The 13,325-nt window shown below is 26.7% G+C and overlaps 3 protein-coding genes across 3 annotated transcripts; 2 read left to right on the forward strand and 1 right to left on the reverse strand.

Annotated features, from left to right (window-relative positions):
• The first annotated feature begins 279 nt into the window (after positions 1-279).
• LOC122575918 (zinc finger protein Dzip1) lies at positions 280-4,748 on the forward strand. The gene is made up of 9 exons (XM_043745428.1): positions 280-813; positions 900-1,264; positions 1,404-1,772; positions 1,880-1,996; positions 2,059-3,183; positions 3,265-3,442; positions 3,510-4,032; positions 4,122-4,242; positions 4,311-4,748. The coding sequence occupies exons 1-9, from the start codon at positions 693-695 to the stop codon at positions 4,608-4,610; spliced, it is 3,219 nt and encodes a 1,072-aa protein (XP_043601363.1). The 5' UTR covers positions 280-692; the 3' UTR covers positions 4,611-4,748.
• Positions 4,749-5,506: 758 nt separating this feature from the next.
• LOC122575919 (zinc finger protein 41-like) lies at positions 5,507-8,056 on the forward strand. Its single transcript, XM_043745429.1, has 5 exons — positions 5,507-6,553; positions 6,641-6,817; positions 6,906-7,327; positions 7,389-7,576; positions 7,639-8,056. Exons 1-5 carry the CDS (start codon positions 5,899-5,901, stop codon positions 8,054-8,056), a joined length of 1,860 nt encoding a protein of 619 aa, XP_043601364.1. The 5' UTR covers positions 5,507-5,898.
• Positions 8,057-8,432: 376 nt separating this feature from the next.
• LOC122575891 (leucine-rich repeat and guanylate kinase domain-containing protein-like) lies at positions 8,433-13,153 on the reverse strand. The gene is made up of 14 exons (XM_043745380.1): positions 12,874-13,153; positions 12,553-12,780; positions 12,189-12,476; positions 11,822-12,120; positions 11,548-11,752; positions 11,279-11,482; positions 11,000-11,215; positions 10,792-10,945; positions 10,453-10,724; positions 9,951-10,382; positions 9,125-9,289; positions 8,893-9,009; positions 8,639-8,805; positions 8,433-8,573 (listed from the first exon to the last, which is right to left on the reverse strand). The coding sequence occupies exons 1-14, from the start codon at positions 12,886-12,888 to the stop codon at positions 8,456-8,458; spliced, it is 2,880 nt and encodes a 959-aa protein (XP_043601315.1). The 5' UTR covers positions 12,889-13,153; the 3' UTR covers positions 8,433-8,455.
• Between the last annotated feature and the right edge of the window lie 172 nt (positions 13,154-13,325).

The following is a 13,325-nucleotide window of genomic DNA, read 5'->3' on the forward strand; positions in this document are numbered from 1 at the left end:
ATATTATTTGTCTCTTTTTCACCGATTAGTAATCTAACTTTTTAAAATATAGCTTTCTTCAATTATGTATTTCAAATATATAGAATTAGTTAAATTAATTTATTTCTTGATAAAACATATATGAATTTCTTAAGTACATGGAAATCAAACATTATGTTTTATATATGATATTTCTTCGACCATTTCCCATTTTTTTTAAATAAATCATATATTCCACTTAATATCTATTTAATTTCAAAATTTGTCAATCTAAAATTGTTTAGATATACAAATAATTTATTAGGATTTGAGTATGAAACAATTCTAATACTCTTAGTTGTATAATTAAATTATTTAAAAAAAAATTTTATTTAAATATTTTATTTGAATATTTGACTCATTCCATACGTTTTTAAATTAAATCCCAATAAGAAAATATGATATACAAATGAATGAAATCTATAGACATCATTGAAATAGATAGTACTCTATAGATATATCATATCTGTTAAATTTTGTTTGTTTTCTTCTAACCTCCAAAATGTATAAAAACAATAAGTAGTGTTATATATTTGTAAATACCAGAATCATGAAGTTAATAACACAATTTGCATTTACCACTTTTTATAATATTATATTTCTAATTAATTAATAGTTATGAAATAGTAGCTAGAAATGTGTGAATAGGTATCAGCAGACTTGTAAATACAGTAATGGCATTTTCATTTCGTATTGGCACCAAATGGTGTCATGATTTTCCAAAATTAGCAAAAGAATCTGGATTCTATTTCAATATGCATAGATCCAGAACACGTGTAGATTGGAATCGTATAAGTACGCAGTATGACAAATATATTCTTTACTATTATGATTTGTAAACAGATATATTTAATCTATACTTAAAATTCCCTTTTTTCTAGGTAACATAGATATAGATCAAATTATAAGAGAAAGAGATTTCCATTCCATTGATGATAATATAAATAATGTAATAGATTATTGTTTAGAAAGTGAATACGATGTTAAAATCTTAGATCCCAACTTTGTGAAACTCTTTTGTCTTGCACAGTTAGCAGTTGAATATTTATTATATTGTAAACAATATTTAGATCATAGTGTAATTATACTAAAAGATGAACTAAGATCAAAAATTGAAGAAAATGTTAAATTGAAAAAAGAAATAACTGCTTTAGAAGAAGTAGTGAAACATATGAAAGAGAAAATAAGGGAAAAAAGTAAATTAATAGAAACTAAAATTGGAGATACTAATGGCGAAATTTACAAAGTAATAAAATTATGAATATGTATTAATTGTTCTTGTTGAAATAATTTGTGTAATAACATTTTTGTAATAACATTTCTTCCACAGAAAAATACTAGTTTTAATCGTGCAAAAATTTTATTAAACTATTTTATTTTTCTAGTGTCCACATTGTCCAAAATCTTTTATATCTCCTATGTTTGTAAGTGCACATATTATACGTCGTCATACTTATGCATCAGAGTTATACATGCCTGCTTCTCCCATACATGAGCACTATCGCAGTGAAACTGAGAAGTTGCATAATGAAATAAAGAATTTAAAAGAAAGATTAAATGAAACAGAAAAGGTGATAAGGAATGAGTCTGAAAGGATTCCAGAGAAAAAAATATTAAGTTATAATAGAAGGCAAGCTGAGAGTGAAAATGAAAATTTTAGATACGATAGTAACAAATCTAAAGAACATTCAGAGTATAAAGAATATCAAGAAGAAATAAAAAATTTGAAGACCATGCTTTTTGATGAAATACATGTATGTATAAAGTAAATAAATTTGAAAACTTCTTACTAATGATTTAAATGATAATATAAATATTCATATATATGTGTATATGTATAAACACATCAATATTTCAACAGAATTTAAGGCAAAAGGAAAAAACCATGCATGAACACACATCTGAAACAAATATCCAAACATTAATAAATCAGCAAGAGAAAGAATTTCAAAAGCTAAAGAATCAATTACTTGACAAGGTAAGTAAAATATACTTTTCATGAAATGAATTTTATTAATTTGTTTTGTAAACATTTTACAGCTTACTCCAGACATAGAGAGCATGCATACAAAATTACAAGCTCAGGAAAATTATTGGAAATCAAAAATAGAACATTTGGAGGATCAACATCAAAAAGATGTTGAGAGGCTTATCACAGAATTAAAATTAACACAAAGTTCAGCTGATGATATGAAAGCCAAGTATGAAGCAAAAGTTAATGATTTAGAATGCCAAACTGCGAATCAGTTGGATATCTTATTGGAACAAAGCAAACAGTTACAATCTCTATCACAGGAAATAAATGTTTCACAATTGAATGAAAAAAATAAAGATTTTGAAAATAATTCACTGAGAAGACGTAGTCCACCTATAATATTAGACAAACTTAATGAAATTTTAAAAGCATCAGATGAAACTAATTCAAAACAAAATGGCACAAATACAAAAACTGAGCAAATTACTGTTGGAAATAGTGTGATAGACACTACAATAAGTTCAAGTTTATCAAGTAAAGTGCTTCCATTAACAGTAGAAAATACTCATTTAAAGAAAGTTTCGAATTCCAGAAACAAATCCACTATGCATGAAAATAAAAGAAATATTAAGCAAAAAGATATAAAAAATACAAATAATACAATATTTGATCCTGTGAAAACTATTGAGAAGGATTTAGAGTATTACAGTTCAAGTAATATTTCAGACACAGAAATTTCAGTGCCTGAAAAAGGAAATAATTATGAACACACAAAATATAATCGCATAATTATAAAAAGTGATGAACCTGACACAAGTAAGGTGCAGGATATTTGTAATAAAAGCATATCTAATGAGTTTTTATCTAACATTAAAAATACGAAAACATCAGAATCCTTAGAGGACAATATATCATTTGCATCAAATTCAGAATCATTTGTTTCTGACTCAAGCACAGAAAGTGTTACTGCAATTCACAATAACTCCCCATTTCATGAACATAAAACACATTTACCTAAAAAAATAATAGGACATAGTTCATTTTATAAAAGATTACAAACTAGTTTAATGGAAACTTTTGAACAGAAATTAAGAGATTTAGGAGTAGATCCGGAATGGCAAGGAATACCAAAAGCAACATTCAAACAGAAAATGGACATTTTAAAGCATCATCATAAATTAACTGCAAAAGTAAGACAAATGCCATTAAATTTTTTATGTAAATTTGTTATGTAAAAAATATTAACATTGTTTTTTCTTAATTTAACACAGAAAACTCCAAAATATCATCAGATTAAATTAAGAATAATTGAAGAAGTTCTTAATAAAATATCTAAGAAGAAAAAGGTTACTGAAAATGTGAAACAATTTAAAAACTCACCTCTACATAAACCAATAATCACTGTCAAATCAATGGTTGCGAAAGACCTTAATCATCAACATGATCCTGGTAATTACTATTATTCATATATGAATAAATTTCTCTGAAAAGAAATAACTCCAATAATTTTTTTTAGGGGAAGCAACAACATCAAATAAATTTCATTCTATACCAGAAGATAAGGATTTTGCTAGAAATATACTCAAAAATGAATCAATGCCTACAAAAGCTACAAAAATTGCAAATTACAAAAGTATAGAAAAATTATTACCATTTTCTCCCAATTCAAAATCTTCGGAAAATATACAACATACAACAAATTCTCAAGAGATTTTAATAAGAGGAGATTCTTTCAACAAAATGAAATCTTTATTTACTCTTGAAACTCTTAAGATAATACCAAATGATAAAGATTTAGCTAATAACAAATCTATTGAAAACAGTAGTATAGATAATTCAAATATGCAACAGGATTTACAAAGTATTTTCATATCTCCAAAACATAATAAAAGTGTTCTAAAATCTACAACTGGATCAGCAAGTAGTTTGACAAAAAAAAAAGTTATTTTTGATTTAACTAATAATGAAAGTATAAAATCATCTTCCGATGATGTTACGGACAAAGAAGAGTTAAATGAGAGTAATTGGAATTCTTCGAGGTGTGTAAATTATCTATACTCCATGTAGGAAATAAATAATATAGTACTATAGTAATTTTATAAGTAATTTTAATTTTGCGTTTATGTAGTATGTTTGACAAGCAAAAACATTTGTCTCAATCAGAAGATTATAAAGGTTCAAGTAATATTGTATTAAGGACTGCACAAAGTGATAAAATTGCGGAAATATCAAAAAAGCTTGAAGCACAGGTAAGAAGATCAGGTATTACAAAACTTGTTGTGTTTAATGATACTAAACTATACGTATTTTCTTTCAGCTAAATATGGTAAGACAAAAGCCTGTAGGATCGGTTGAAACAATATTTTCTTCAACTTACATGCAAAATAAAGAGAATCAAATTAAGAGCAATGAACAAATAAATTCTACTAGTATAAGTTCTCTTTTAGTAAATCCATTCCAAGCATCTGTAACAAATTCTAAAGAAACGAATGATTTGCTACCACAACCAGCACCGCGTAATTTAAGAGATAAAACGCCTAATACCTTACATGCAGAATCTATATCAGAAATATCAGATTTAGATTCTGATATAGATCAAATTTTAAAATTAGAATAATTTTAAATTAAAATTTATATAATTAAATATATAAATATACTTTCTTTTTAACAAAAAAAAATATTTGAAAAATATGATATATGTAATAACTTATTGTTTATTTATTATAATCTAATCTATTAGACCAGAAAGACAATCATTATATAATATAGTTGATATTTTATGTACTGTGTACAGAATTTTTATTTATGAAATGAATAAAAACATTTTCTGCATCAACAAATTTTATTGCAGAATTATTACACAGGCTAGTTCAGCTACATGGGATCGCCCAGATATCTGCCTTATTTATTGTTGTATGAAAACACTTTCCTGGATAAATTTACAGTATCTCAAGGAACACGTGCACTGATGGAAATATTATTTATCCATGATCATTGTTTCATGAGATTTCAAGTTCATTGCCACTTTTTTTAATGGAACCATGTATTTATCTTTCATTATCCTTGTACAGCATAAAAAAACAAATTCACCTAGGTTAATAAACATACCGTTCTCAACATTTAATCTTAAAATATTTGCGCTTGAAATGTATATACATATGGAATTAATTATTTTGAATTAACAGCAAAATGAATAAACTTCTCGATTCCTAGGCAGAATTTTTTAACTTACGAGAGCTCAAACGGATATTTAGAACCTATAGAAATAATTGAAATTAATTTTATTGAAATAATCTCGCTGGTTACTTAGTTTTAAACAGATTTAAAAAATTGTCCAGTTGGCGGGCTACTAAACACTACATTCACCTAGCAGTGAAAAAATCAAATCTGTAAAAGTACCATATTTTGGACATGGTGATGCCATCTACCAGCGAAAATTTTTACTGCGATTAGTATCGCTAATTCTGCCTAGAAACCAAGAAATTTGGATTTTTTAGTTTTACCACATGTCGATTAGTTTTACTTTTTCACCGCTAGATGCTTATAGTGTTTCATGTCCCACTATGGAATCATATGAAGAATTATATTTTGTAATTTATAATTTATGACTTATAGTTGAAGAAACAAACATTAAATATATTTTATCAATTGTATGAGACACAGCACGATTTCAAAATTATCCCGTACATAAAATTATTATCGATATGTTATGTCGCGGAGTATAGTAAAGGTTATATTTAAGATGCACTGTCAAAGAATAATACACGATTATCGTACAAAATGGTCATATTTATATTTGTTATTTATTATAAAGTAACAACATATACTATCAAAAAAGAGTTAAGTAAAAGTAAGAGTTTAATAATCAATTAAACGTTCTGATCAACTTTTAATGGTAAAACAAAATGATGCCAATGTCTAATATATTTTGCTCAATATGCGATATGAAAATTGATCCTTCATCTTCTGTAAATATATTTTCTACATCTTTCCCTCGTCAAGGAGAATTGTTAGTAAATTTTGTATCACGAGTACTTCGTACAGCTACTTTTGAATTACAAGACCCTTACATTTGTTTGCAATGTTACAATTTGTTTCAAATGTTAGAACAAGCACAGAAAACTGTTTTAAACATACGTTGTGAGATTTTGAAAATATATCGTGCTCGTGAAAGAAGAAAAAATGTTAAACGATCAATGTACGATGGTACAAAATTGAATATCAGTACAAACATAGCATTAGAAGCAAAAAAATTATATAATAGTAATGAGAACTTAAAGAAGGTATTGAATTTACAAAATGCTACTGAAGTAGAGGAAATAGTACAAGAACAATGTGTTCAAGATAATACAATAATGCAAAATATAAGTATTTCAAATACAAAAACAAAGAAACACTTAAAAAAGGAAACAATCAATTATAATGAAGCAGATAGCACAAAGTCATTTGATTATAATATTTATGATGATATAAAAGAAGATGAAATTTTAAAAAATGATATATTTCATAATTCAGTGGCATTAACTAATAGTGGTAACACATGTAATATTAATTCGCAAGGTAAAGAGGGATTATTTAAATCAATAAAAATAAATGTAAAATTAATAGCAGAAATATATAAAAATATTTGTTGATATTTGTTTGCAGGAAATATGCATGCATTAAAAATTCATGTTGGAGAGAAAAGCTGTATTTCACTGACAGATTCTGAAAGTGAATCAAAAAACACTGTAAAAACAAAATCCACATTTTCTGACAATATATTACAAATACAAAATGTTGAAAATATTATAGAAGTAACAGAAAATACTGTGAACACAACAGGTGATATTTTATTTATTATTCATAAGCTTCCTTTTTTAAAATTATCTATTCATTACTTATTGTTTAAATCTTTATAATACATATATAGTGTCAGCAGTTGACCCAATAAAAATACCTATAAAATCAATAAAGATACCAAAGTATGATTTAAAATCATTAAAATATTCTTGTCCTATTTGTGATAAAGTATGGAAAACATCAACTGAATTAAAAATACACATGAAAACTCATTCAACATTAAGACCATACATGTGTGAAAAATGTGGTCAGGCATATAAACATAAACATGCATTGGAAATACATGTTGGAATGCATAATGGAATAAATCCATTTCAGTGTAATTTTTGTAAAAAATGCTTTACACAAAAAGGAGCACTTATGAGGCATTTACCAATGCATACCGGTGAAATGCCCTATCAATGTGAATTGTGTGGTAAAAGATTCATACACCATACATCATACAATATGCACAGATTATCACATAGTGGTAAAAAATCTTATAAGTGTCAAGTAAGTAATTACTAGCATAGAAACATGATATACAAAACAGTTAAGTATTTCTGTGTTTTAGATGTGTGATTTGTCTTTGCTTTCAACATCTCATTTAAAAAGGCATATGCGAGTTCATACAGGTGAAAAACCATATAGCTGTACAGTGTGTGGAAAACGTTTTGCAGAACGATATAATTTGCTTGCCCATCAAAAAATTCATGATCCACACGAAAATAAGGCAAAGAAAGTTAAAGAAACGCAATTCCAGTAAGTATATTTAAAAGCTTGTAATTCTTACATAATACTTATCCTAATAACTTCATTTTCAGATGTAATCATTGTAATTTGATATTTAAACAGAAAAAAAGCTTAAATGATCATATGAAGTATCATTCTAATGTGAATAGTGAATCTGATTTTAAACAATCACAATGTACACTTCTTCAAGTTGAACCAGAACATAATGAACTATCAAAAAGGGTAGATTCTGAACACAGTGTATTACAAGAAACTTGGATTCAAATGAATCGTTCTAAACTAGATATTATTGACAATCAAGCAAGATTTGTACTTCTACAAAATTCTTTACCTCAAATTGGCGAAAATTCCTTTGCAGTTACATTTAGTGACCAAAAAATATCCTTGGGAAGTACAAACTATGATACAAATTTACATGTAATCATAGAACCATCAGATATATCACTTTTAAGCAATAATCTTCCTTCTATTGATAAAATGCAAATGTGATTGAGCATTAAAACAGAAACTTTAGATTTCTAACAAATAATTACTTTATTAGAATATACTTGAAAAACGCTTTAAACAAATCCAATTATTTTTTATCATATACATGTGTAACTATTATCATATTTTTTAAACTTAGCAGACTAACATATAAATCAACTGTGCATAAATAAGTAAAGCAATTATAAATATGTATTCTTGTGCCAATTAAGAGTTCCTTGTATGAAAGTATTTCTAAAAGAATGTGTTCATTTTTTGTAACATATATATTACTATTTAAAAACAGACTGTTATCAATAAAATACATTGTACAAGATAATCATATAACTAGTAAAATTAAAACTTTAAAAAATAAATTATGAGTGGATTAACTAGTTTTATAACTGAACATTTATCTTGTACCTAATCAGCAACATCAGTTGAATCTTCTACTATTTGACTAGGCATCAAATCCTTCCATGAAGTAACACCATACATTCTCAACAAAGTTCTTCTTTGTAATATAGGTGTTGATAAAGATCTACAAATCAATAAATCCAAATGATATTACACATAGCAATCGATATAAAAAAAATTGAAACTTACTGTTTTATCTCATCAATAATGGGATCGATCATTGCCGGAATAGCAATCTTTGAAAAATGATTAAGTTCTGCTAAAAATTTAGGTTCTTGAAAAGAATAATTTGTGTATAATTCATAAATAAAATTAATTAATTTGTTAAATGCTTTAAAATAATCATCTGATAGAAGCTGAAAAATGATGATTATACGAAAGTTTTTCTAATGATAAATTATGAATTTGGCATTCTTAATTTACTTTTATCGAAGACATGTTACCACCAAGGAAAAAAATCCAGGCTTATTCACATGTTGATCTAGGTACATTTTTCTTGACTTTAATATCAAGTCGGTATAGAAATCTTTCATATCTTCTGGTTTTTCCATTTCTGGCGACTTAAAATAAATTACAGATTTGTATTATTTTATACCTATATAATCTTATACATATATTAATTGAAAACAATGACACCCTGCCTGTCGAAAGAAAAGTAAAATATTCAATACAAACTCTTCTTGTTAATAGTTCTTCACTTGATTCACTAAGTTCATCTGTAAACGAAGGTACTGTTCCTCGAATCAATGTATTACGACGCTGCAAAAGTTTTGCTTGATGTCTTTTACGCCTTAATTGTTCATCTTCCACTATAACATTTGAATGCTCATCTAAAATTACCTAAAAAAAAAAAGAGAAAAAGAATAAAATTACTTACAACTGTTATGTGTTGGATAGAGGTATGCAAGAACTAGAAAATGTATGAAACCCGATAGTTGGAATGAAACAGAAATACATCGGATTGGGTCGAATTCACGAAAGTATCGGGTTTCCTAAGAATATCCGAGATTCTCAAAAATCACCTGTATCAAGACCTGCTTTAATGAATAAGACTGTGTTCAAATTTTCTATTTTTTAAGCGTTTTCGGAAATCACATTATGAAATTTATTTATTTAGTTATTTTTATTTATTTAATTTATTAATATAAAATTATAAAATGTGGAAGATTGAGTGGAAATAGTGTAACAAATAAGTAATATCTAAATATAATATTTTATTTTGAAATAGCATGTAAAAATGTCAGTTTCTCCACAATTTCAAATAGTAGTCTTATCCTGTTCAGTGTAACAGTATTATTACACAATACTGTCTGAAAACGTAGAAAAATCAGCTGTTTTACATGCGAATTTAAAATAAAATATATTTAGATATTACTTATTTGGTGCACTATTTCCGCTCAATTTTCCACATTTCATAATTTTATATTAATAAATTAAATAAGTAAAAATAACTAAATAAATAAATTTCATAATGTGATTTCCGAAAACGTCTAAAAAATCAAAAATTCGAAACCACGATCGTATTCATTAAAGCGAATCTTGAAATGGGCTCTCGGATTTTTCGAGAATCCCAAGCATTTTCGGAAATCCCAACACTTTCGGGAAATCCGGACGTTCTCGGGAAACTTGTCAATTTCGAGAATTCCGAAAATTTCAATAACCGGTCCCGGTATCGAAAAAAATGCCCATCCAGATCCTGCATACCTCTAGTGCTAGGCAAACTTAATACTCGTAATCCTTTATCATCAAAATGTGAATTAATGTCTTGTTCCTGAAATTTAATATAATGTGATGTTTTGTCTTTCATTTCTGTTGTACCCTGCACAGCTTCATCATCAAATATTGTTACATTTCCCAATGTATTATGAGTTGTTTTATCATCAGTTTCTGTTGCCAGTGGAATTTTGGGAAGTAATTTAAGATCTCTTATAATCTATAAGCAAGTTTAAAATAATATTTGTAGCACTATGAGCAGTATAATAAAGATATGAAATTGTTCATACATCATTTAAAATTTCTTTAATAAAATTTATATCACTTCCTATGGGTATTGCTGAACTTTCTTCAGATAATAAATTTTCTTTACTATCTTTAGTACATGTATAAACATAAAACCTTTCTTGTATCCATTCACGGTGGATTTCTTCATTTTTCGGGAGCACAAGAACTGCTCTACTATTGGAGTACCGGTTACGCATTTGAATGGTTGCATGTAAATCCGTTTGTGTTATACCAATTTTATTTCTTAATTTTAAGGAAGCAATTTGATTGTGATCTATATAAATATAAATGAAAGCATCTTGGAAGATATTTTTGTAGAAAATTTAATTTATCTAACTAACGAAATCCATAGCTGTATCCTAATCTCTCTTGAATTGCTAAAAATTCTCCATGGCGAGACATATCATTAAATTCTTCTCTATCTACAAAAATGTAAAATTGATTTTCACTTTCATCTTCTGAGCTTTTTGTTGTATACCACTGACAATATTGGACCTGTGATAAATTATTATTTTAATCCGACATATTAAAAATTAATTAGAATATTACTTTCTTTGATAATGTTTGGATCGCGTGAAGAGCCAAAGATAATTTTCTCACTGCACTTGGACCTGTGAGTATTATTATAGGTGGGCTCACTTCATCATATGGTGTTACATGGAGATCAATTTTAGGAATATTTAATTGCTCTAATAAAGTTAGCTTTGTTATAGTGCGAGCAGCTGTTAAATTTACTGGTGGTGCAAATAGAGCAACTGCAGCAATCTATTTAAATAAATTCTTTAATAATTTATATAAGTTGATAATTATCAATACTTGATTATATACCTTTTCTGAAGTAGATACATTAACACCATCGATAATCTGTATACTTGGTAAGGAAAATAGAAGTACAGCTTTATAATTAGGCCACTTTGTGCAACTATTACCTCTAAAATCTACTTCTTGTATTAAACCAGTGAGATTTAATAATTCTAATAAATCATTGATTCTATTAAACTTTAAATCTATCACGCGTAAACTATATGCATCCTATAGTTTTAAACACATTGTTACAGTTTAAATATTCATCTAATTATTAAATATGGAATTATTACCTTAAAAAATTCTAAAGTAGACAATTTATTGTATCCTAAATATAATTTCCGCAAATCAGATAAAGTACTTATGCCATATCCAGGAATAGCAGATTTATATGACAGTATACAGTTACCTTCTAAATTTAGTTCTTGAATATTTAATCTATCCAAATTTTCAATGTGCTCAATTAAGTTATATGATAAATTTAAATATTTCAAATATCTAAAAATAAAATACGTAATGTATAAATAAAGTCATATTTTATTTAATTACATAAGAAGGCATGCTAACTTCAAATTTTGCAAACCAGTAATGGTTTCAATTGCATTATGTGACAAATCCAAGTGAACAATACTCCAGAAATCACTGATATCATGCATTTTTGATATATAATTGTATGATAAATTTACATATGTCAAATACCAAGGAGGTGAAAAATTTAAAATAGTATTCATTCTGTTATGTGCTACATTTAAGTACATTAAGTAAGGTACTCCTCCCAGAGGTGATAAATTTGTAATATAATTATATGCAAGATCAATATATTGTAAATAACGGTGGTAACTTAACATTGTAATATTTGATAGTGACTGGAAAAAGGTTGTTTTCATCATATTTGTTTTATAAAATATTATGTTTCTAATATAAAATAATATACCATATTTCTCATAATACATTTGCTTAATATATAAAGACTATTTTCAGGAGATTTAGTCAAGAATGATTTTCCAACTCCTATTAGTCTGTCAGTAAGATATCCACAGAATTCTATATCATCAAATGATATTTCTTTAAGATTTCTTAACTTCTTAACTGGTGCTCTACCATCATCCCATAAACTGATATCTAGAGCATAACTACTCCAGTTGTTTTCAGTTGCACATTGTATTATTTTTTGATCTACTGAAAGTGATATTTGATCAAGCAATGAAAATGAAAGATTGGACTGTGAAAACGAATAAATTATAATTATTTCAATTATATCATAAAATAAAATTAGTTTTATATTAAGCAAAATTTACATTGGATGAAGACTTTGAAGTAGTTGATATAGAATCATTAGATGCAATTTCAAATAACATATATCTATCCTCCATAGTTTCCCAACTCATATCACTATGTGATAGCAAATCTTTATCATCATTTTCGATAACTGTATCATCCTTCTGCAAAGGTACCTTTGGTACAGAAATCCTACCAATTGCATCTTGAGAAAGTAGTGATTCAGAAGTAGAAAACAAATAAGAAAACTGTAATTATAAGCATAGAAATTAATTTTTGTATGAATGATATCAATTTTAATTTTATAAAACTAATCAATTTGAGCAGAAGTATAATTTTACTCTTTTTTCATCCATTATTGCTTGCTTGAAACATTAATTATTTATCTTTGTGATAAATTATTTTCATATAAAACCACTAATACACAATTTTCTATTGTTTCTTAACAACTGAATATACACAAGGCTACCAAATTATGTAAAGAAACCACAATTTGTTATAAAGTTTGTTCATAACAATCTTATTTATATAACAATAATATCCCTATACAAGGAATTAACATCCCAACGAAAAGGAATTTTGAATGGTCTGGACTCTAGACAGAGCTGCAAATAGCATAATTCTTTTCAAATTCGTAAGGTTCTTGCGGTAGCTCGTAACACGCATCATCCAATCAGCAGAGCCGAATAAAAATTTTTCTTCTTCATAGAAATATAGGGCAAGAAGTTAAAATGAAATAAAATTATCTAAATATGAAATAAGATTTATTTTATAATAAATCATACCTAAATTT

The sequence above is a fragment of the Bombus pyrosoma genome, linkage group LG15, assembly GCF_014825855.1.
Source record: "Bombus pyrosoma isolate SC7728 linkage group LG15, ASM1482585v1, whole genome shotgun sequence".
NCBI classification, from domain to species: Eukaryota; Metazoa; Arthropoda; class Insecta; order Hymenoptera; family Apidae; genus Bombus; species Bombus pyrosoma.

Excerpts from the sequence above, each read along its gene's own strand:
- LOC122575891 (XM_043745380.1), bottom strand. Across the intron at positions 11,753-11,821 it reads ACTGGTTTGCAAAATTTGAA|ATATTTGAAATATTTAAATT; the intron begins GTTAGCATGCCT and ends TTTTATTTTTAG. Across the intron at positions 10,725-10,791 it reads AGGATACAGCTATGGATTTC|ATCACAATCAAATTGCTTCC; the intron begins GTTAGTTAGATA and ends ATATTTATATAG.
- LOC122575918 (XM_043745428.1), top strand. The coding sequence starts at position 693 with ATGGCATTTTCATTTCGTATTGGCACCAAATGGTGTCATGATTTTCCA. Across the intron at positions 4,033-4,121 it reads AGTAATTGGAATTCTTCGAG|TATGTTTGACAAGCAAAAAC; the intron begins GTGTGTAAATTA and ends GCGTTTATGTAG. Across the intron at positions 4,243-4,310 it reads CAAAAAAGCTTGAAGCACAG|CTAAATATGGTAAGACAAAA; the intron begins GTAAGAAGATCA and ends ATTTTCTTTCAG.
- LOC122575919 (XM_043745429.1), top strand. The coding sequence starts at position 5,899 with ATGATGCCAATGTCTAATATATTTTGCTCAATATGCGATATGAAAATT. Across the intron at positions 6,554-6,640 it reads ATGTAATATTAATTCGCAAG|GAAATATGCATGCATTAAAA; the intron begins GTAAAGAGGGAT and ends ATTTGTTTGCAG. Across the intron at positions 7,577-7,638 it reads GTTAAAGAAACGCAATTCCA|ATGTAATCATTGTAATTTGA; the intron begins GTAAGTATATTT and ends CTTCATTTTCAG.